At 39.9% G+C, this 23,413-nt stretch overlaps 3 protein-coding genes across 5 annotated transcripts; 2 read left to right on the plus strand and 1 right to left on the minus strand.

Moving 5' to 3' along the window:
- Nucleotides 1–223: 223 nt before the first annotated feature.
- On the plus strand, nt 224–22,617 carry LOC139633865 (major histocompatibility complex class I-related gene protein-like). 3 transcript variants are annotated; one of them, XR_011693853.1, is made up of 8 exons: nt 224–382; nt 534–803; nt 1,762–2,040; nt 3,330–3,632; nt 4,679–4,780; nt 4,965–4,982; nt 5,176–5,502; nt 21,587–22,617. XR_011693853.1 is itself a non-coding variant. In XM_071499881.1 (7 exons), the coding sequence occupies exons 1-7, from the start codon at nt 334–336 to the stop codon at nt 5,241–5,243; spliced, it is 1,089 nt and encodes a 362-aa protein (XP_071355982.1). In that variant the 5' UTR covers nt 224–333; the 3' UTR covers nt 5,244–6,827. The 3 variants fall into 3 exon arrangements, 2 of the variants coding, with proteins under 2 accessions (XP_071355982.1, XP_071355983.1); XM_071499881.1 differs by lacking the exon at nt 21,587–22,617 and having other exon boundaries at nt 5,176–6,827; XM_071499882.1 differs by lacking the exons at nt 4,965–4,982; nt 21,587–22,617 and having other exon boundaries at nt 5,176–6,827.
- On the minus strand, nt 7,936–15,932 carry LOC139633857 (major histocompatibility complex class I-related gene protein-like). The gene is made up of 5 exons (XM_071499865.1): nt 15,783–15,932; nt 13,189–13,455; nt 12,150–12,428; nt 10,708–11,010; nt 7,936–9,088 (listed from the first exon to the last, which is right to left on the minus strand). The coding sequence occupies exons 1-5, from the start codon at nt 15,826–15,828 to the stop codon at nt 8,853–8,855; spliced, it is 1,131 nt and encodes a 376-aa protein (XP_071355966.1). The 5' UTR covers nt 15,829–15,932; the 3' UTR covers nt 7,936–8,852.
- LOC139633866 (major histocompatibility complex class I-related gene protein-like) lies at nt 17,161–22,617 on the plus strand. The gene is made up of 7 exons (XM_071499883.1): nt 17,161–17,318; nt 17,453–17,722; nt 17,935–18,213; nt 19,107–19,409; nt 20,792–20,893; nt 21,078–21,095; nt 21,289–22,617. The coding sequence occupies exons 1-7, from the start codon at nt 17,270–17,272 to the stop codon at nt 21,354–21,356; spliced, it is 1,089 nt and encodes a 362-aa protein (XP_071355984.1). The 5' UTR covers nt 17,161–17,269; the 3' UTR covers nt 21,357–22,617.
- Nucleotides 22,618–23,413: the final 796 nt, after the last annotated feature.

The following is a 23,413-nucleotide window of genomic DNA, read 5'->3' on the forward strand; positions in this document are numbered from 1 at the left end:
GAACCCAAATCCCTTTTCACTCCAGTCTGTTCAAAAGTCAACAGGTGACTCTAATACTAATACTTCCATCTAGTGGACAAACACCACATTAAATAAACGTGTAAATTATGATATTAAAGTTACGTTTTTCTCAACAAGTTGTAGCCTATAAAGATGTAGATATTAATATTATCAATATTATAAAATATCATACCCTAAACCTCAGTTCCTGGGCAGGTTGACGTCACTGTGGGTGGAACCCCGCGCGTCCTGGTCCGTGTCCCCTCCACGAAGACACCGCGGGGAGCGGAAGATAAAGCGGATACAGCTTCTGCTCGTCTTCATCAAATCAGGATGACAGAGTTACTTTTGTTGCTTCTTTTGTGTCACGTTTCATCATCAGGTTGGAACAAAGTTTAACTATCGAACTCTTTCTACTCCGCAGTGCGTTTTTCTTCCTGCATGATTTAATTTCCCTTCTACCTCGACTTGATGAGACGATAGTACAATATAATGAGTGTAAATTGACACTGAAAACCGTGTTTGTCCCACAGTGAAACACTCCCTGAAGTGTTTTACCACCGCGTCCTCTGGGGTCCCACACCTCCCTGAGGTCATGGCTGTGGCATTTGTTGATGACATCCCGATGGGTTACTGCGACTCCAACACACAGAGACTAGAACCAAGACAGGAATGGATTCAAGATTATTTAGAGAAAGATCCTCAGCAGCTGCAGGCATACAGGAGACAGTGTGCTGAGAGTCTGCCTGTCGTCTTCAAAGCCAGGTTTGACGATTTGAAGCAGCAGTTCAACCAAAGTGGAGGTGGGTTTGTATGAGGATTAAACAATTAATCGGTCTTCAACATAGATCAGGTTTTGGTCCAGGTTGAGGTTCTTTAAACACAGACAGAAGTGTGACTCTCTTCTGTGGACAGTAGCCATGAATGCAGAGCAGCCACTTGCAGGAGCCAAATTTACATTGATTTGATCACAAATTCCAGGTTAAATCAGTGAGTTATTACAAAAGTCAGTTTTAATGATTCAGCAATTTAAAATACATGAAAGTATATTCTACTACAGCTGTCACTGTTACTTTTAAACAGCAAAATATAAATTATGTTTTTTCACTCGTACCAAGAAAAAGTTCCCAGATGATCTGCTCTTGAATCGTGAGCACCACAAGACTGTGAGAAAAGTCAATACTTGTCACACCGCGGTGAGGTCATGTTGGGTTTTTTGTCCTGTCTCCATGTCTTGTCATTTCTTGTTTTATTTTGAAAGAGTAACTCTCCTCTCGTTTCAGGTCACTTGCCCTCCCTTGTGTGTCTTGGTTTGATTGCTTGATTGTTTCCACCTGTCCCCTGTTACCATGTGTTTAAGAGTCTGCGTCTCCCTTTGTCTGGTGCCAGTGTGTCGTTTATGTCGACATCTGTATACGACCTATCTAGCCTTCCACAGCCCCGAATCTAATCGGTACCTTGTTCCTTTTTGGTTTTATTTCTAGTTCCTTGTTGAGTAATTTTTGTTATTGATCTCATAGTTTTGTCCCTCCAGTTTTCAGGAGTGTTTTTTGTTTGCTCCAGCTTGATTTAGGAATAAAGACTTTTTTTTTTTTTGTGAAACTATCCTGCATCTGCGTCCAGAGTCCTTGCCTGGTTGTGACAACACTGAGTTGTGTGTTCGTCACACAATGAACAATATTTTTATGATCATCTTTCCAGTGGAGAAATCATCTGTACATCATTGTTAATTGCAGTGTCTCTTGTCTGTCTCTGTCTCAGGTGTCCACATCTTACAGAGGATAGGTGGCTGTGAATGGGACGATGAGACTGGAGAGGTCACTAGTTTGATGCAGTACGGTTACAATGGAGAAGATTTCCTGTCTTTGGACCTGAAGACTTTGACATGGACGGCTCTGAAACCACAGGCTGAAGTCATCAAACAGAGATGGGACGCTGACAAAGGGAGAATAAAACATAATGAGAACTTCTTGACTCAGATTTGTCCTGATTGGCTGAGGAGGAGTTTGGACTATGGGAGGAGCTCTCTGCTGAGAACAGGTAGAATCACATGACCTGATGTAGTTTCATGAACACAACAATATTCACACAGACTACTCAGACTGAATTACCATTGTATCATCTCAGAGAGCCATTTGTCAACCTTTTGTTTTGGCTGTTTTCTGTTAGTCCAAACCAATCAGCAGAGACTGACCTGTTTGGTTTTCTGACGTCACTTTCAACTGGTGATCGTCAGTGCACAGTTAGTATGAGCTCAGTAGGTTTCAGATTTTTATTGTTAGAGGAGAAAGATGCAGTTTGACTGTGGTGAGTTTCTTTAGTGGAGGTGTCGTTCCCTTCTCTGACTGTTCACACACTGTGTGGTTGTTGTGTAGTGAAGATGAATGTGTGGGTCTGTACATGTAGTGAGTTCACCTGAAAGAAAAGTTGGTTCCATGTTGTGATTCTAACTTGTCTGTTGAGTCTTTAGTTCACTTCAACAAACACATGTACAGAACGTACATAGACTAATGTTGGGATCAGTCTTCAGAGGAAACAAAGCTTGAGGTCTGATTTCCGTCACAGTCTATATTATCAGCAGCGTGGCTCTAGAGATGGTGATGTTGGTCTGTCAGTCAGTTGGTCCTTCACTTTGGTTCAGAGTGAAACAACAGTGGTGGATTGACATGAAATTTGCTGCAGATGTTCAGATGACACACACACACACACACACACACACACACACGTTGGTGGTTTGATTCCCGGCTCTTCCTATCCACATGTTGAAGGATCCTTGGGGAAGATACTTTAACACTGGTCTGTGCATGTGGTAGTAAGGTGCTTTGGTTATGACACTAGAAAAGCGCAGTTCAAGTGTAGTCCATTTGAATGTCTTCATCTTTCTTTTCCTTTGTTTGCATATTTTCCTCTTTCTCTACCCCCTTCACGCTTGTAGCGACTATGCCAACCAGCATTTAGTCACTGAGCTGGGAGCGGGAGAAGATCCTGTTTTTAACGCGCTTCAACCGATTGAGGTCCAGGTACTATTTGCTGTCTGGTGATGTTCCCTTTTTTATAAGATTTTAAGTTCCAAGAAAATAAAACTGATATTGCAGTCAAGAGAAAATGTTGGCGAGATTAGGGTTTGACAGCGATGAAAAGCGTGCAATCCCCCCCATCACCCATGCATCATTACCAGCTCTGCTGCACCTGTGCCTCATATAAACTCCACCTCTCATTAGTCTACACGACCACCCGTGAGCTTACTGTGAACTGCATCTACAGACATAATGAATGGCTCCTACAACCCTCTCTCACTCCCTCTTCTTCCATTGCTTCCATCTCTCCAGACCTTCCCTCAGTGTCTCTCCTCCAGAAGTCTCCCTCCTCTCCAGTCAGCTGCCACGCTACAGGTTTCTACCCTGACAGAGCTCTGATGCTCTGGAGGAAAGATGGAGAGGATCTTCTTGAGGACGTGGACCAAGGAGAGATCCTCCCCAACCATGATGGAAGCTTCCAGATGAGAGTTGACCTGAAACTTTCATCAGTCAAACCTGAAGACTGGAGGAGGTACGACTGTGTGTTTCAGCTCTCTGGTGCTGACGACAAGATCATCACCAAACTGGACAAAGCAGTGATCAGGACCAACTCAGGTAAGAGTGAGATCAGCAGTTGCTGAATGTGACTGAATGTCTGGTTTGTTTGGTATTTTAGCTTTTGTTCTCCAGTTTATCTTTGAAACGTCCATAATAACAAATCTATTAAAGAATTACTATAAACCAACTGACGTCCCTCTCCCCAGGATCACTAGTCAGATCACAAGATTACCAGCAGGTCCTTTATGATTTTCATAAAGCTGTAGAATGATTTTAAGCATTTTACAGAATATATTGTTTTCACCACACCACAAGAGTTTAGGTTTTATTTTAATATATTTATGAATATATATATTTATTTATTTTTATGCCTCCCTGTTGGTGACAGCCAGATCCAGATGCATATAGTTTTCAGGTTGTCTGTCCGTCCGGCCATCTGTCCCATTCTCGTGGACGTTATATCTCAGAAATGCTTTGACAGAACTACTTGGACTTAAGGGTGAACTGATTAGCTTTTGGTGGTTGTTTTGAGGGTGAAGTCAAGAGCCACTTGGTGATGAGGAAAGGAAAGGAAGTGGTAGGTAGGTAGGTGAAGGAGTGGAAAAATTAAGAAAACAGGAAACTTTACTACAGTGGTCAAAGGTCAAGGTCACAGTGACCTCACAAAATGTGGTTTTGGTTTTGTGAACGCCGTATCTCCGTAACGCCCTGAGGGACTTAATTCAAGTTTGGGGAAAATGTTCATTGGACTCAAGGACGAACTGTTGAGATTTTGGTAGAAAAAGGTTAAAGGTCAAGGTCAATGTGATCTCCCCTCACACTTTTTAGCTATTACTTAAGACATCACACAGCAATTATGACCAAATTTCACACAAATGGTGAATATTTTATATGATTCTAAGTAAACGGGGATGTAATCTGAAACCGTTCTGAGTGGTGGAGGCATACAACTGTGCATTGCTGATTTCCACAGTGTCTGTCCAGCACATAAGGGTTTAATATATTTTTTGGACATACCATTTTAAAATAAAAGTCAAAAAGGATGAATAGAGTCATTTATCTGTACTGCTCTTAATTATTTTGTGATTGTTTTTGTTCACCAGAGAATCCCAGTAACATGACCGTCCCCATCATCGCTGCAGTGGTTGGTGTTGCTCTCATCCTCATCGCTGTCACTGGATTCATGGTTTACAGAAAGAAGAAAGGTGAGAGAGAAAAACTGAAATATCACCTTCTTTAATGACAGTTACAATCCTTTGATTTTAGTCTTTGAGTTGATGCTTTTATCCAGATTGTAAAACTGAAACAAGCATCAGTTCCCTGCACCAAACAAAAGCAACCGAGAGCAAACGCTGTAACTGAAATGGTTCATCTTGTTTTTTATTTTAGCCAAACATCCTCCATCTTGTAAGTAAAACTTATTTTACTGTATTTTAAATGATCAGACTCACTATTTGTGCTTCGGATTAAACTGATTCAAATTACTGTGTAGATGAACTTTTTAAAGACAGGTTCCTGTATTTACTGTTGATAAAAGTTCAGTGTTGGATGAGTGGACTTGACACAGTTTCACACTAACAGTGTGTTTCTGATCTTACAGCTCCGGAGAACGGCACTGAGCTCTGTGAGAAACTGAATCCAGAAACCCGACTGACAAACACTCAGTGAGTGACCTCATGTGCCAGATAAAATACCTGAAACAGCTTAACAGCAGCTTCCTGCAACAAACGTTAAGTAGCTTTATATGAACATACAAGGAATTTGAGATTAAGAACAAAACAAACTTTGATATGTAAATGCTAAATATACTGTAATAGTTACTTCAGCTACAACATGAAGTATGGGAACTCACGCTCCCACGTGGCCCCGACTTAATACACCTCTATTCACACCGTTAAGGTAGATGAGCTGTGATGTTGTATGTGAGGCTTCTTCTGCACATATGGACATTGGTCAACATGGTCATTATGAAGGGGCTGGCCAGATGAACCCCCGCTTCAAGGCTTGTATCGTCTTGCAGAAAACCATGTGACCTATGACAAACGAGGCCTCGCATTGCAGGAGACACGTCACTGGTTCGTCTTGTGTGTCGTTTTCTAGATAAAAGCATCTTGACACCCGGCACTTCATGGCTTGTTGTTGGTGTCAGTGTTTTGTTTGTAGCAGTTGAATTTTGCTTACTGGAGTATTCTATTATTATTATTATTAGTATTATTGTTATTATTAGTTACAATAATAATACTTACTGTAGAAGGAGGAGGTAAAGGAGAAGTTGGATTAGGAGTAGGAGAGATGGAGCCTCTAAAGAGAGAGACGGCCTTCAGCCAGACACAGTGAAAGAAGCTATGTTTTTCCAACAATACAGTGGTCCTCACAAGCATTGAATCTCATCACATTAATTCATTGATGTCAATCACTTATTCGTCATCCTTACATGCGCCTGTTAAAACACATGCTGTGTAGGTGTACTTCAAACTGCAGCGTCCCGGGTTTGAGTCCCACGTGGACTCTTTGCTGCATCTCATCTCTCCTGAACTTTTCCGTTTCGCTCTCAGCGTACTGATCGACCTCGTAATTTAAAGAAATTTTTTTTTTCTCTTTTATTACATTATTAGATTATAAATATTTTAATGAATAATGAATCAATGGCATACTGAGAGGCACAGTGATCATAGGGGGATAGCAGGGCTACGTTGTTCTTTATAAAAGGTTGATGAATGACTTGGCTGCTCTGCATTAACTTGAGCAGTAGATGTCGCTAGTGAGAGCTGTTAAATGAGGCTCCGAGTAATGAACCTTTTGGCGAAACAACTGGCTGGAAAGCTTTACTGTGTCACAAAGCTTCATTTAGCCTTCATCACCAGCCTCAAGGTGTGAGAGCACATTTTGACAAGAGTTATGGTTTGGTGTTTGGTTTCACTGTTTGACAGCCCCTTCAGATGTTCACACTGTCCTTTCTCTTTCTGTTGGGTCTGTGATGCACTACAGTGCTGGAGGCTTGGCTCCGGTTTGGTGGCTGCTCTGTGGGATGTGTGTACATGTCCCATACTTTGTGTTGTACCTTGTTCCTCTCCTTCAGGGAAGAGAAGTTGTTGTCATAACATTTCATTTTATTTCACACTGTAAATCTGTAGCTAATGTTTTAAGTATGTTTTTTTTATGTTTTCTATGTTTCTCTATCAATTATCAAATTCATTGCTTTCTTTTTATGCTGATGTTTCTCTTTTTAATAAAGTTAACAATTTTTTAAAAGTTTGTCTTTTCTTAAGTTCACATGTTCATCTGTAGCTGTAGTTGCAGTAATATGAATTTTACTTGAGCATTCAATTTTCTCACTGAGGGGTTGGATGAGAAAATCAATATTAGCATTATGTGTATGAAATCGCACAAGTGAATTTTCTTTACAGCACAATTATAATGACAAATTTGTGCCAAGTGTTTCCTAAAATTACACTGTAGGCTATCACAGAGTGAAATGGTGATGCAAAGTTCAGGAGGATCACCAAAACGAACTGGCTAATTTGAGTCAAAATAAGTCAGTCTCAGCAGAGGCAACATCTTTTGATTGGACACAATGTGTTTGGACACAACCCTGGAAAAGATCCCAGTTTTGCTCTCGTGATAACTGCTGACCTCATCTCCCGCCTCCTCTGCCTCCAGCTCTGATCCTGTTCCCATCTTCTGTGTGATAAAGGAAATGTTGAGGTGTAGTTGTAGCTGTTCACGTCTTACTCCTTCTGCCATCTGTAGAGAACAGTTCACATCTGCTTCATACAGGAAGTTACACTTTGAAGAGTCATACTTCACTTGGCCACCAGTCGTCACTGTCTGAGTTTCAGACATCAGCTGATGTGGTGCTCCCACAGCTGCTCCTCACGTCCTCATCAGTCCCTTCATCTCACAGCAGCCAGTAAAGTTAACCACTGAGAGGCAGTTGTGTTGGAAACAGGTCACTGTTTTAAAAAGGTGGAGATGGTGATATCTCCTTCCTGACCAAACTACGGTATTGCATATAATAATTCCTGCCATGTCCTTTGACCATTGTCTTCCCGTCTTATCCTTCAGTTATGTTTGCCTGTTTGCACTGCCTCCTGGCTGCTCTGTAAGTCTAATGACCACTTTTACTACACCTGCCATGTCTTCTGCCTCAAACTCTGCATTCATTGGTGACACTCACCCTCATGGCCCTCACTGCTTTGTCCAATTGAATGTTAATGTATTAAAATAATCTAAAGTTTCTAATATAACTTAGTATCACATTATTGTAACTGCAGTCACAGATTTGCTCATCTCAGCCAGACATTAAGACCAGAGACTTTATTGAAAACAAAGCAACAGCACAAAAACAACTCAACATCACTCCTGATGAATCTGTGATTTATTCATGTATTCATTTGTTTCTTTACAGAAACTCAACACAGAAAAATAAATACTGGATAATATTTATATAAAAAACATTTGAAGGATATTACTTTGAAACATTAAGAAATAGAGACAAAAGCCATCTGACTTTATCATACAATGACACATTAATGATTAATGTAAAATGTACATCGTGATTAATTATTAACATATATTACAGGTTACATATACATTTGGCGAATGTGTACAATGTACTATATTAAAACCAGAAATGGAATTCAGTTTAAATTATCATATTGCTGTGGAAGCAAATTCTTAGAGGGAAATGCATGTATGTCAGAAAATATATTGGCATAGTTTTGTGATTTTTATTAAGTGACCACAAACCTGAAGAGATGGAAGAACACTGACATAAAACAGAATAAAGGAATTTTACTGAGATGTAATATATGAATTATTCTAGAAAAACGAGCCCATAGGTCGTCTGTGCAGCAGGTTAGGTTTTGTTGTTAGATGACATCTAGTGGCCATAGGAATTACGACAGGAGCAAAGGACAAAGTGCAGTGAATAGAGCACAAAGTCTGCATAAGGACGAGGGTGGTGGAGGGTTCAGTGGGGGAAATTCTGGATGGTCGCTTTCACCTGAGGGCTGTGCTGCATACTGCACTGTGTCAGCTCGTGTGTTGGTGATGCCTGTGTGTTTAAATGTGGGGAGGACCAAAGGTTTAACAGGAGGGACTCAAACACATGAACATGCACACGGACGTACACGCATTCACAGACCAGTTACTAAAACAGAAAACAGAGAAACTCAGATTACAACACATGCAGTGGGGGTGTGACTTCGCTCTACGCCAGGACTCCACTTATCTTTACACAGAAATAGCTTTTTCCTGCTATATTATTGTCATTTTTTAATCTCGTTTACAGAACCGTAACGTTGCAGTTTCGTTATTGTTGATTGCTTCAGATTTTTGTGCACAATTACATTTTGGTTCAATGTTGCAGTTTTGATAAGAGCATCGACTCAGCTCTTTTGAGTCTCTCTCCTTTTTCTTTTTGTAAACAGTAAATCCAATCACAGAAATGAGGATGACAGCAAGAACAACCACTGCAACAAAGATGGGGACTGTTGTGTCACTGGGCTTCCCTGTTCAGCAAAACACAAAGAAACAAAACATTATCACAAAATGTGCAGACGAAGCAGGTTAGAACAGAGATGCATCTATCTGTTCATCATGATATCCAGTGATTGACTATTTTCACCACATATGAGCTTTCTGGGGGGGAGTGAATCCAGTATAATCGAGTAGCTTTCGACGTGTGTTTTGAGATATACAGTATCTACATGGTACCACAAACACTAAAATCATGTTTTTTATGTTCTTGACTTTGCTCCTTTTAATCAGACATCTTTACTCAAAGCAAGTTCAAATACATAGTTTTGCTTTACTCTTTCTAAAGATATTTGCATTTAAATATCTTAGATGCAAGGGCACTTCAAAACAAAATAATCCCCGGCACAAAAAGAAATACCCCATAATATTTAACACAACCTATACCTCTAACTGCCACAGACTGGGCTCAATCATTAAAAATTACTATTCACCATTTGTGTGAAATTTGGTCATAATTGCTGTGTGACGTCTTAAGTAATAGCTAAAAAGTTTTTCGTGAGGTCACATTGACCTTGACCTTTAACCTTTTTCTACCAAAATCTCAACAGTTCGTCCTCGAGTCCAATGAACATTTTTCCCAAACTTGAATTAAGTCCCTCAGGGCGTTACGGAGATACGGCGTTCACAAAACCAAAACCACATTTTGTGAGGTCACTGTGACCTTGACCTTTGACCACTGTAGTAAAGTTTCCTGTTTTCTTAATTTTTCCACTCCTTCACCTACCTACCTACCACTTCCTTTCCTTTCCTCATCACCAAGTGGCTCTTGACTTCACCCTCACCACCTCTCATTATCTGATCAAGCTCACCTGGTCACCTCAAGGTTGTTTAGAGCTCTCACATCCAGCAGTTCTCTCTTTCACCATTGCATGGGGGCGGCAATTCTGGTAAGAAGTTTTGTTCTTTTCTTATACTCGGTCCTTGACAGTCTGAGAACTTTAATTTTTTCATTTTGTATTTCTATAGAAATATTTCTATAGAAATTTCTATTTCTTGCTATTCATTGATATTTAAGAATAAACCTCTCTGAGAGTGGAGTTTCATGGTTACATTTTTCCTGCATCCTGACACAATGTCCATGAAGATAGTTTGACACACACACACTGAACCTTGTCCTACAAAACAACCACCAAAAGCTAATCAGTTCACCCTTAAGTCCAAGTAGTTCTGTCAAAGCATTTCTGAGATATAACGTCCATGAGAATGGGACAGACGGCTGGACTGACAGACAACCTGAAAACTATATGCATCTGGATCTGGCTGTCACCAACAGGGAGGCATAAAAATAAATAAATATATATATTCATAAATATATTAAAATAAAACCTAAACTCTTGTGGTGTGGTGAAAACGATATGTTCTGTAAAATGCTTAAAGACATTCTACAGCTTTATGAAAATCATAAAGGACCTGCTGGTAATCTTGTGATCTGACTTGTGATCCTGGGGAGAAGGACGTCAGTTGGTTTATAGTAATTCTTTAATAGATTTGTTATTATGGACGTTTCAAAGATAAACTGGAGAACAAAAGCTAAAATACCAAACAAACCAGACATTCAGTCACATTCAGCAACAGCTGATCTCACTCTTACCTGAGTTGGTCCTGATCTCTGCTTTGTCCAGTTTGGTGATGATCTTGTCGTCAGCACCAGAGAGCTGAAACACGCAGTCGTACCTCCTCCAGTCTTCAGGTTTGACTGATGAAAGTTTCAGATCAACTCTCATCTGGAAGCTTCCATCATGGTTGGGGAGGATCTCTCCTTGGTCCACGTCCTCATGAAGATCCTCTCCATCTTTCCTCCAGAGCATCAGAGCTCTGTCAGGGTAGAAACCTGTAGCGTGGCAGCTGACTGGAGAGGAGGGAGACTTCTGGAGGAGAGACACTGAGGGAAGGTCTGGAGAATTTAAAATAAAACATTATGATAATAGGATGTTACATATTTAAAAAAAAATTAAGCCAGGCTAAAATGACCAGTTACAGTTGATGCATTATTTAAACTTGAAAAACAGTCAATGTATCCTGTGCATTAATTGAAGCTCCCACCACCTGTTTACCTCCACCACCAGGCAGTGCTAAAGTCTCATTTATGATAATAATACAGTTGTTAACTGAATTTTACTTGGTACTGTACTATATTAGAGGTCTACTTAACATTACTCTATGACAACGATGTAAAAGTGCTCTGTTGCAAATATAGGTCCTGCATCCTGTCTAAAGGTTCCTGCTCAAAGGTTGGACCCACTCTTCGGGGTCAGTGGATAGTTAGGTTTTGTTGCTAGGCAACATCTAGTGGTCATAGTGGTTACAGCGTAAAAAGTGCTACACACATTCTGTGGCCTGAAGGCACATTATTGGAGGTTTTCTGATCTTCATCTTTTATGGCCATAAACACTTTATTTCTAATGTATTTTATTCAACATCCATCCATTATCTATACCGCTTATCTGAACCGGGTGGTGGGCTTGCTGGAGCCAATCCCACCTGACATGGGTCAGGAACTCCTGGTGGGGTACACCCTGGACAGGTCCCCAGCCTATAACAGGGCTGACATGTAGAGACAAACAAGCATTCACACTCACACCTATGGGCAATTTAGAGTCACCAATTAACCTAACGTGCACGTCTGTGGACTGTGGGAGGAAGCCGGAGTATTTTATTCAACAGTTTACTTCCAAATAAAATTATCTAAGAAGTTTAGAGGGGAAATGTGTTGGTGTCACATTTCATCTTTTACAATTCATTGTATTTCATCAAATTGTCATATGTTTTTTAATCTAAAGTATTTAGTTACTCAGTGCGGTACTGAGAATTATTAGAATAATATGACAATTATGATGGGTCCCATCATTTATATCACATCCCAGTTTGAGTTGTAGCACACACAGTGTGTTTAATTTCACCAGGTGAATAAAGATATGAGAAAAAAAGAGAGATAAGAACAGAAAGTAACAGATGACAGTGAGAGAATATTGTAAAGTTGCTGTTCATTAAAAACAGAAGAAACATTTCAGGCATCAGGTCACATGACTCTACCTGTTCTATGCAGAAAAGCACTTGCATAGGTCAAATACTTCTTCACCAACTCAGGACAAAAGTTGGTGAGGAAGTTCTTCCAAAACTGATTATTAGCTGTGTTTCCATCCCACTCATGTTTAGTGATTTCAGCCTGTGGATTTGCAGCGATCCATGTCTCTGTCTGCAGGTCAAATTTGAGAATGTCTTCTCCATTATAAGCATATTCTTTAAAACCATCAGCCTTTTGAGTTTCATCATCCCATACACATCCGAAAATCTGCTGGACAATGTAAACACCTGAGAGACAGAGAGAGACAGAGACAGAGACAGAGACAGAGACAGAGACAGAGAGTGCAGCAAACCAGAGTGAGATTAGCACAGTCAGCTGCATGTGATGTTACATCTTTGCTGTAGAGATAAACTATCATTTCCTACTGATCAGACTGAATCAGACATTAATGAATGACACGTATTGGCTCTGACATCATTTTTAGATGAGGCAGCATTACAGCAAGTTTACAGAGCAGAACTTACAGGTATTCACATCAAGTCAAGGTGTTGTAAAGCCCAATATTACAAATTACACATGTTTCATTACTGCCATTACTGTGTTAATGTCCCTTACACTTTAATTGCAAGCAGCCGAGCGGGAAAACTTTTCATGTCAGCCTCTGACTTTTAATTCTGAGTTAAAGAGTCAATGAAATCACTCACTCTGTGAAAACAGCTTCAGGCATGTCAACAAACCTTTGGCAGAACGGCTGCAAATACTAATACTACTTTCTAATAATACTAATAGTAATTTCAGCCACAAGAGGCTGAGGTGCTGATATCCCCCTGTCAGATTAGGACTGAAAGCCTTCATGTTTCAAGTGATTAATTTCTCCAGACAGACAGACAGTAATGTTCATCTGCTCACCTGTGTGTTGTACAACTGTTGTCATAAACACTTTTCTAAAGCAGAGTCATCATTGACTAACTCTAGTCGTAGTGTAGTTTTATTCATGCCTAATCAAGAGGGAAAAAAAACAGGAAAAACTTTTTGTCAGAAACATACCTCCAGTTTGTTTTGAGTGCTGGTTGAAACTGTTTGCTTCATCTTTGAAGACCTGCTCATAATTTTTGCAATCCTGAGATTTCTTTTTCCAGTGTTGTGGATCGCCCTCCATTAATTTGCTCACCCAGTCATGTCTGGGTTCTATCATTGTCATGTTGGAGTCATAGTAAGTCATCCCAGTGTCCTCAAAGTCCGTTATGCCCACATAATCAGGGATGTTTGGGTGTCCAGAAGATATTATGTGGTAAATCTTCAGGGAGTGTTCGACTGTGGGACAAAGAACATTTAAGTGAGTTCAATCTGTTCAATTTGTTTTCACATTATTTTATTGTTTGACTAGTTGTTACTTCCCCAAACGCAAAAAGGAATTTTTGTGCTGAAGCCAGAAGAATACATTAGAGCGCCATTGAAATTAATTGATTTTATTGTGAAACTAGCGATGACAGTACACACCTTACAGTGGTATCTCTGCAATTTTAACTCACTTGTACAGACAGCTTTTACTTGCAGGCCGAAAGTCAGAAAACCTAATGAATGTACTAAAAAGTTGTTGTATATCATTTTGATTATAAGCCCATGTCATTTCTCCATTATTTATTTACGTATTTATTTATTTACAGGGATGCTGTTAATAAACAATTCTGTAGTCCCTGTAGCTGTTAATGATAATGACTGATAATGATAATAGAATAGGAAACACTGAGAACAGAAACATCTTTGACAAGTACTAATTCACAGCATAAGGTAACATACACAACGACACACATCACATAAAAAAGTCTATGACGCAGCAGGTAAGAACAGAGTAATGAAGGCAAGATCGATTATAAATTAGTCTGAGATTTGAATATTATATAGTTGATATGATTATGTTATATTAATATGTTATATATATAAAATACTATAAATAAGACACCCATTTGTGTATTGGATTCGATCTGTAAAGGTGAATAATTTATATACGTTCTGTATTTGTCAGTGATGTTAGTTAAATGGCTTTTGATTGAGAATTTTTAATGCTATTTTATACAGAGACGAGTAGTTTTAAAGTGGTCGGTCCAGCACGTAACCAAGTAGTGATATACACATTTTAGCTGCTGCCATATGTTGTTTTGTATGCATTTGAAATTTGCAAAAATTATTTTGAATCTGTTGCACACTTTTTTAATTTAAGGTCTAAATGAGAGATTTGAATCAAGGAAAATTCCTACTCTGACACAACCTGTAGTTGTTCTCTTTAGAGGCAAACATCAGGTTCTACACCAGAAGAACGAGAATTCAGGAAGAACATGCAGATTGTTTTAGACTAATTTAGATGGAGACAGCACTTCTTTTCACCATGTGCTGACATTTTGGTGAGGGTTAGTGTATTTAAAGGCAACTTTAGGTTTATTACTGTTATGCAGATATATAACAGTGTCATTGGCATACATTTGAATATTGGTTTCAGGACTCAATGAGGGCAGATCATTAGCATACGAAGAAAATAGAAGTGGGCCTAAAGTTGACCCCTCTGGGATACCAGTAGGAAGGTGTTGGGCACTCTAATAGACTGTACTCGGTTCCAAAGATATGGCTCATTACAACTATGAACTATTACAAAGCTGAATATTTAAACAATGAGTAATATTCTGTGATCAACTGTGTCAAATTCTTTTCAGAGAAGTAGAAAAACCATATCAACAACGCCCCATTTATCTAATTCAGATTTGAGTTTTCTGTGGAAAAACAGTCGGCTGTGTCGGTTGAACAATTGACTTGAAAACCAAACTGCATTTCATGCAGCAAAAATGAGCTGCTGGTTAAGTTTACAGTAATTTCTGCTCCCAGTTTCTCCACAACTTTAGAAACTACAGCATTGGTAATTCTGATGGACCTGTAGTTACATAAAGCCTGGGGATCACCACCTTCATGTATAAATGTAACAACAGTTAACTTCCAGCTCTTCCCTATTTGGAAACATCCTCTTAGAAAAGGATAAATTAGTCATTTTCATAATTGGGTGAACTCCTCATCCACTCCGGTCTTCTATCTATCCATACAGAAGAAATCTTTTGCTCAAGAGGATATTAGTGACATAATAGTTTTAAGAATCTGTGGTTCTGAAATTGTCCTCATGCTAAAGGTTGGCTGCATTGTATGAGCTTGAACACATGTTTATATTGTACACCAAGAATCCCAGAGCAATAGTGTCTACAGAGTCAACAAAGTAATGGTTGAATGACCTCAACACCTTCAGCAGGGTACTAGATTAGTTTTCCATCTGTCTGGAGCTCAAGGGCTTTTAACTGATGGTACTGTTCTGTCATTTTATTTAACCGGTCCCAGATTTTATATTTTTATATATTTTGAAACCGGTCATAAAAACTGTTATTTGTTGAAGATGGACAGTATACAGTAAGATTATAATTTCTTTATCTTATTCAGTTATTTGGTTTCACTTGACAGTTGGCACTTTATTATCTGTGAACACATACAGAACCCTTGGGTTTATGGTTAGATATAAAAATAAACAACTATGTATATACTAAATTATGGTTTTGCCAATAAAGAAAATAAAAATATGAACATATAAATATATATCTTGCTCTTACCTGCAGATGCTCCATGGCAGAAGAGGAGCAGTATCATTAGCTTCATCTTGTTCAGACAGACGGAGGAGAGCTGAAGAGCCACTTGGTTTTCCTCTGTTGTTTATTCCAAAGCTGTTTCCTGGTTGCGGTAAATTCTGTGAACACTTAAGGTGTGGCACCTGGGAGTGACTCACATGGTTTAACCAGCAAGGATAAAAAATAATCACTTCCAGTGGTAGTATTCTTATGCATCCTATTTTATCCAGCTCCATTGTGTTCCATGGGGTCTTGATTCATTTTTCTGAGTAACTTCTGTTACTTGTTCCTGCCTGGTTCCACTAAAACTCTACGCCTGAACTTGTCCGGTGCTAAAGTTCAAAACACAGGTAACAGAGCAGTTCTGCCTTTGAAGAGCTTATAATAATAATAATAATAATAATAATAATAACAACAAACTTTATTTATAAAGCATTTAGCAAAATTATTGAATACACAGTGGTTTAGAAATGGCAGTGGTTACTTTTTCATGTTCTCTTTATAATCTAGAACTGTGGATTATAAAGGTCTGGCTCATTTGTACCTCTGTAATTTTCCCCTTGTACTCTGAGAGCTGCACAGGTGAAGACATTCAATAGTGAGTGCTTTATCTCAGTTTCACAACTTTCCTTGTTGAAAATCCTGTTTGGCCTGTTTCTATTTTTAAACCAAGTCTATGGGCTCAAAGTCAAAAATGCTGAGACAAGAATCAACTGAAACAGCTCTGGTTTTTATTCGTCTTCATCAGAACAAGATGAAGAAGTTCTTTTTGTTTCCTCTTTCGTGTCACGTTTCAACAGCAGGTACGATCACATTTGAAATATTTATTTAACTTTCTACTTGGCTCTTCAAGCACTTGCTGAGTAAAAGTTGCGGACTTGACGTACAGGACAAAACTCTGAGCGTTCACTCCTACCTCACTCCACAAGGACACAGCAGAGATTAGCATCGTTTTCACTGATGTATGAAAGACAGCAAGAAGGTATTGAACACATCATTGGTTTTGTGTCTTTCAAACGGTAATCTGTTGTTGTTCATAAGCGAAACCTCAGACTTCCTTATGTCTGGAGGAAACCAGGCGCCGCTCATCACCTGGCCAGTACCATCCCTACAGTGAAGCATGGTGGCTGCAGCATCATGCTGTGGGGATGTTTTTCAGCCAACTGTCAACAGGTGACCACATGTCTCTAATACTTCCATCTAGTGGACACTTAGACAAACACCACATTAAATAAACGTGTAAATTATGATATTAAAGTTACATTTTTCTCAACAAGTTGTAGCCTATAAACATGTAGATATTAATATTGTCAATATTATACAGTATCATACCCTAAACCTCAATTCCTGGGCAGGTTGACGTCACTGTGGGTGGAACCCCGCGCGTCCTGGTCCGTGTCCCCTCCACGAAGACACCGCAGGGAGCGGAAGATAAAGCGGATACAGCTTCTGCTCGTCTTCATCAAATCAGGATGACAGAGTTACTTTTGTTGCTTCTTTTGAGTCACGTTTCATCATCAGGTTGGAGCAAGTTTAACTATTGAACTCTTTCTACTCCGCAGTGCGTTTTTCTTCCTGCGTGATTTAATTTCACTTTTACTAAGACTTGATGAGATGATTGTAAATTGACACTGAAAACCGTGTTTGTCCCACAGTGAAACACTCCCTGAAGTATTTTACCACCGCGTCCTCTGGGGTCCCAAACCTCCCTGAGGTCATGGCTGTGGCTCTTGTTGATGACATCCCTGCGGGTCACTGCGACTCCACCACACAGAGAGTAGAACCAAGACAGGAATGGATTCAAGATTATTTAGATAATGACCCTCAGCAGCTGGACTGGTACAGGAGACAGTGTGCTGAGAGTCTGCCTGTCGTCTTCAAAGCCAGGTTTGACGATTTGAGGCAGCAGTTCAACCAAAGTGGAGGTGGGTTTTTTATGAGGATTAAACAATTAATCGACTTATGAAAGAAATTGCAATAAGGCCAAGTGCAATATCTACATGGCAGGAGCAGCGATTTCTTGATCAAGGTAAAATGTGTCACTGTGTTGTGTGTGCATCACACAATGGACAATATTTTTAAGATCATCTTTCCAGTGGAGATATCATCTGTACATCATTGTTGTTGTCTGTCTCAGGTGTCCACATTTTACAGAGGATGAGTGGCTGTGAATGGGACGATGAGACTGGAGAGGTCACTGGTTTTAGTCAGTACGGTTACGATGGAGAAGATTTCCTGTCTTTGGACCTGAAGACTTTGACATGGACGGCTCTGAAACCACAGGCTGACATGACCCAACAGAGATGGAATGATGACAAACCCAGAATAAAACATAATGAGAACTTCTTAACTCAGCTTTGTCCTGATTGGCTGAGGAAGAGTTTGAACTATGGGAGGAGCTCTCTGCAGAGAACAGGTAGAATCACATGACCTGATGTACAGAACGTACATAGACTAATGTTGGGATCAGTCTTCAGAGGAAACAAAGCTTGAGGTCTGATTTCCGTCACAGTCTATATTATCAGCAGCGTGGCTCTAGAGATGGTGATGTTGGTCTGTCAGTCAGTTGGTCCTTCACTTTGGTTCAGAGTGAAACAACAGTGGTGGATTGACATGAAATTTGCTGCAGATGTTCAGATGACACACACACACACACACACACACACACACACACACACACACACACACACACACACGTTGGTGGTTTGATTCCCAGCTCTTCCTGTCCACATGTTGAAGGGTCCTTGGGGAAGATACTTTAACACTGGTGTGTGCATGTGGTAGTAAGGTGCTTTGGTTATGACACTAGAAAAGCGCAGTTCAAGTGTAGTCCATTTGAATGTCTTCATCTTTCTTTTCCTTTGTTTGCCTATTTTCCTCTCTACCCCCTTCACGCTTGTAGCGACTATCCTGACCAGCATTTAGTCACTGAGCTGGGAGCGGGAGAAGATCCTGTTTTTAACGCGCTTCAACCGATTGAGGTCCAGGCACTATTTTCTGTCTGGTGATGTTCCCTTTTTTATAAGATTTTAAGTTCGAAGAAAATAAAACTTTGATATTGCAGTCAAGAGAAAATGTTGGCGAGATTAGGGTTTGTGCCCAGTGTGACAGCGATGAAAAGCGTGCAATCCCCCCCATCACCCATGCATCATTACCAGCTCTGCTGCACCTGTGCCTCATATAAACTCCACCTCTCATTAGTCTACACTACCACCCGTGAGCTTACTGTGAACTGCACCTACAGACATTATGAATGGCTCCTACAACCCTCTCTCACTCCCTCTTCTTCCATTGCTTCCATCTCTCCAGAGCTTCCCTCAGTGTCTCTCCTCCAGAAGTCTCCCTCCTCTCCAGTCAGCTGCCACGCTACAGGTTTCTACCCTGACAGAGCTCTGATGCTCTGGAGGAAAGATGGAGAGGATCTTCATGAGGACGTGGACCAAGGAGAGATCCTCCCCAACCATGATGGAAGCTTCCAGATGAGAGTTGACCTGAAACTTTCATCAGTCAAACCTGAAGACTGGAGGAGGTACGACTGCGTGTTTCAGCTCTCTGGTGCTGACGACAAGATCATCACCAAACTGGACAAAGCAGTGATCAGGAGCAACTCAGGTGAGAGTGAGATCAGCAGTTGCTGAATGTGACTGAATGTTTGTGGTTTGTTTGGTATTTTAGCTTTTGTTCTCCAGTTTATCTTTGAAACGTCCATAATAACAAATCTATTAAAGAATTACTATAAACCAACTGACGTCCCTCTCCCCAGGATCACAAGTCAGATCACAAGATTACCAGCAGGTCCTTTATGATTTTCATAAAGCTGTAGAATGATTTTAAGCATTTTACAGAATATATTGTTTTCACCACACAACAAGAGTTTAGGTTTTATTGTAATATATATATTTATTTATTTTTATGCCTCCCTGTTGGTGACAGCCAGATCCAGATGCATATAGTTTTCAGGTTGTCTGTCAGTCCAGCCGTCTGTCCCATTCTCATGGACGTTATATCTCAGAAATGCTTTGACAGAACTACTTGGACTTAAGGGTGAACTGATTAGCTTTTGGTGGTTGTTTTGTAGGACAAGGTTCAGTGTGTGTGTGTGTGTGTCAAACTATCTTCATGGACATTGTGTCAGGATGCAGGAAAAATATAACCATGAAACTCCACTCTCAGAGAGGTTTATTCTTAAATATCAATGAATAGCAAGAAATAGAAATTTCTATAGAAATATTTCTATAGAAATAGAAAATGAAAAAATTAAAGTTCTCAGAGACTGTCAAGGACCTAGTATAAGAAAAGAACAAAACTTCTTACCAGAACTGGTGCCCCGTGCAATGGTGAAAGAGAGAACTGCCGGATGTGAGAGCTCTAAACAACCTTGAGGTGACCAGGTGAGCTCGATCAGATAATGAGAGGTGGTGAGGGTGAAGTCAAGAGCCACTTGGTGATGAGGAAAGGAAAGGAAGTGGTAGGTAGGTAGGTGAAGGAGTGGAAAAATTAAGAAAACAGGAAACTTTACTACAGTGGTCAAAGGTCAAGGTCACAGTGACCTCACAAAATGTGGTTTTGGTTTTGTGAACGCCGTATCTCTGTAACGCCCTGAGGGACTTAATTCAAGTTTGGGAAAAACGTTCATTAGACTCAAGGACGAACTGTTGAGATTTTGGTAGAAAAAGGTTAAAGGTCAAGGTCAATGTGACCTCACGAAAAACTTTTTAGCTATTACTTAAGACATCACACAGCAATTATGACCAAATTTCACACAAATGGTGAATATTTTATATGATTCTAAGTAAACAGGGATGTAATCTGAAACCGTTCTGAGTGGTGGAGGCATACAACCGTGCATTGCTGATTTCCACAGTGTCTGTCCAGCACATAAGGGTTTAATATATTTTTTGGACATACCGTTTTAAAATAATAGTCAGAAAGGATGAATAGAGTCATTTATCTGTACTGCTCTTAATTATTTTGTGATTGTTTTTGTTCACCAGAGAATCCCAGTAACATGACCGTCCCCATCATCGCTGCAGTGGTTGGTGTTGCTCTCATCCTCATCGCTGTCACTGGATTCATGGTTTACAGAAAGAAGAAAGGTGAGAGAGAAAAACTGAAATATCACCTTCTTTAATGACAGTTACAATCCTTTGATTTTAGTCTTTGAGTTGATGCTTTTATCCAGATTGTAAAACTGAAACAAGCATCAGTTCCCTGCACCAAACAAAAGCAACCGAGAGCAAACGCTGTAACTGAAATGGTTCATCTTGTTTTTTATTTTAGCCAAACATCCTCCATCTTGTAAGTAAAACTTATTTTACTGTATTTTAAATGATCAGACTCACTATTTGTGCTTCGGATTAAACTGATTCAAATTACTGTGTAGATGAACTTTTTAAAGACAGGTTCCTGTATTTACTGTTGATAAAAGTTCAGTGTTGGATGAGTGGACTTGACACAGTTTCACACTAACAGTGTGTTTCTGATCTTACAGCTCCGGAGAACGGCACTGAGCTCTGTGAGAAACTGAATCCAGAAACCCGACTGACAAACACTCAGTGAGTGACCTCATGTGCCAGATAAAATACCTGAAACAGCTTAACAGCAGCTTCCTGCAACAAACGTTAAGTAGCTTTATATGAACATACAAGGAATTTGAGATTAAGAACAAAACAAACTTTGATATGTAAATGCTAAATATACTGTAATAGTATGGGAACTCACGCTCCCACGTGGCCCCGACTTAAAACACCTCTATTCACACCGTTAAGGTAGATGAGCTGTGATGTGAGGCTTCATCTGCACATATGGACATTGGTCAACATGGTCATCCTTCAGTTCTTCTGTTCTTCACCTCTCTAAGAACCTCCACCAAGTCAGGCTAGCTAGCTGCTGCCTGTTAGCTCTGTTTTCTTCAGGCTGCTGCAGCTCAAAGTGAACTGCCCTTGTTGGTGTTAGCTGTAGGCGCCTTAAATGGTGAGTGTGAGTGTGTTTTGGAATGACCACCAAGTTTATGCAGGTGAAGAACAAATTGACTGAGCTCAGGGCCCAAGTGTGGTGGCAACGATCCACTGCAAGAGAGTCTGTCACTACAAGCCTTTCTGCCTCACACCTACATAGATCACACTCACAATCACACTCTTTGTGTTGGTACCTTGCTCCTCTCCTTTAGGGAACAGAAGATATTTTATGGTTTTAGAAAATTTCTGTTAATCACATGTTTCTGTAAACACACTAGACACTGAATACGGTGTTAAAAATCATCTCTCATGACGGTTCGTTGAAACCGTATTCTTGTCTTGTCAGTGTGTAAGAAAAGGTCATGGGACATAATTCATGAGAAATGTCTTTTTCTTCTTTTTAGCTCAGGGTAAGAGAGGGTGTCACCTATCAGAAGCTCAGTAGATTTATGACAACATAGACAAACACTGCAGGGTCTAATGACAGATCAAAAATCATTTAACTGAAGAACTGGTCATCTACAGGATCAGTCACATATCAAATGGATTGCGCTTTCTTTTGTTGCTGATGTTTCACTTTTTTGTAAGTTGTTTTTTGGGCTTTTTAATGCCTTTATTAGATAGGACAGGGAGAGAGAGAGGAAAGTCAGGAAGAGAGAGGGGATGACATGCAACAAGCGGCTGTGGGTCAGATGGAACCCCAGCATTCAGTATTGTCACAGTTTGATGAGAAGATCAATATCAGTGTCTATTCTGAGCAGAATTCAAATGAAATTCAATTTAATTGTGTAATTGTGGTTCGTTTTTTGTCTTTGTTGTATTGTGATCTAACCTCAAACCTAAATAAATAATTTGAACACCAAGAGTTTGTGTATTTGGTTTTGTCACAGTCTCTGTCTCTCACATGTTTTGTTTCAGGGTGAGGTGTCACGAATGGATGAAATCATCTCTGAGGGTTTTGTGCGGTTTGTCGGTTGCGCGCATCTGCAACATCCCACGGATGTCTGGCATCAGGTTGCAGACATTTCATCCACTCCACGTAACGACGTTATGTCGAGTGTGACACAAGTCCGTAACTTTTTTTTTGTGAACTGCCATTTTGTTCCCATAGACTGCAGTTTGTTCCCCGCAAATACTACTACCTCTCTTAACGCGGAAACAGCAGCAGAATCAGTTCGGTCCGTCATTGATCTTCATCAAAACAAGATGAAAACGTTATTTTTATAATGTTGCATCACGTTTCATCAGCAGGTAGGATTTAACTCTTTCTATTCGGCTCTGCATTTTTAGTTTCACTTTCACTTCAACGCGATAAGATGATACAGTTTACTGAATACATTGTATTTACGATGAGTGTATATTCATGCTGAAAACCCTGTTTGTCCCACAGTGAAACACTCACTGAAGTATTTCTCCACTGCTGCTTCTGGAGTCCAGAACCTCCCTGAGTTTTTTGGTGTTGTACTAGTTGATGAACGTGCAAGGTACTCAAATTAGTTGAACTCACCAAAAGTGAGCTGTCTGCATAAAAACATATTGGAGGAAAGTGCTGCTACATCTCTGCCTCTCCTGTCAGTTCCAAAAAAAAATGTAAAAGTTAAAATTAGGTGATGATTCCTCAGTTAGTGTAAAAGTGCCTCTATAGTCCAGCCAAGTTTC

The sequence above is a fragment of the Trachinotus anak genome, unplaced genomic scaffold (assembly GCF_046630095.1).
Source record: "Trachinotus anak isolate AG129_WGS33_773 ecotype Australia unplaced genomic scaffold, CSIRO_AGI_Tana_v1 ptg000016l, whole genome shotgun sequence".
Lineage (NCBI taxonomy): Eukaryota > Metazoa > Chordata > Actinopteri > Carangiformes > Carangidae > Trachinotus > Trachinotus anak.

What these genes read in the sequence shown, in the direction of transcription:
- LOC139633865 (XM_071499881.1), top strand. Translation starts at nt 334, where the DNA reads ATGACAGAGTTACTTTTGTTGCTTCTTTTGTGTCACGTTTCATCATCA. An exon ending in GTGTCACGTTTCATCATCAG is followed by an intron (nt 383 to 533) that starts GTTGGAACAAAG and finishes TTTGTCCCACAG; the next exon opens with TGAAACACTCCCTGAAGTGT. An exon ending in AGTGATCAGGACCAACTCAG is followed by an intron (nt 3,633 to 4,678) that starts GTAAGAGTGAGA and finishes TTTGTTCACCAG; the next exon opens with AGAATCCCAGTAACATGACC.
- LOC139633857 (XM_071499865.1), bottom strand. Translation starts at nt 15,828, where the DNA reads ATGAAGCTAATGATACTGCTCCTCTTCTGCCATGGAGCATCTGCAG. An exon ending in CTGCCATGGAGCATCTGCAG is followed by an intron (nt 13,456 to 15,782) that starts GTAAGAGCAAGA and finishes TTTGTCCCACAG; the next exon opens with TCGAACACTCCCTGAAGATT. An exon ending in TGCTTTTCTGCATAGAACAG is followed by an intron (nt 11,011 to 12,149) that starts GTAGAGTCATGT and finishes TAAATTCTCCAG; the next exon opens with ACCTTCCCTCAGTGTCTCTC.
- LOC139633866 (XM_071499883.1), top strand. Translation starts at nt 17,270, where the DNA reads ATGACAGAGTTACTTTTGTTGCTTCTTTTGAGTCACGTTTCATCATCA. An exon ending in GAGCTCTCTGCAGAGAACAG is followed by an intron (nt 18,214 to 19,106) that starts GTAGAATCACAT and finishes CCATCTCTCCAG; the next exon opens with AGCTTCCCTCAGTGTCTCTC. An exon ending in AGTGATCAGGAGCAACTCAG is followed by an intron (nt 19,410 to 20,791) that starts GTGAGAGTGAGA and finishes TTTGTTCACCAG; the next exon opens with AGAATCCCAGTAACATGACC.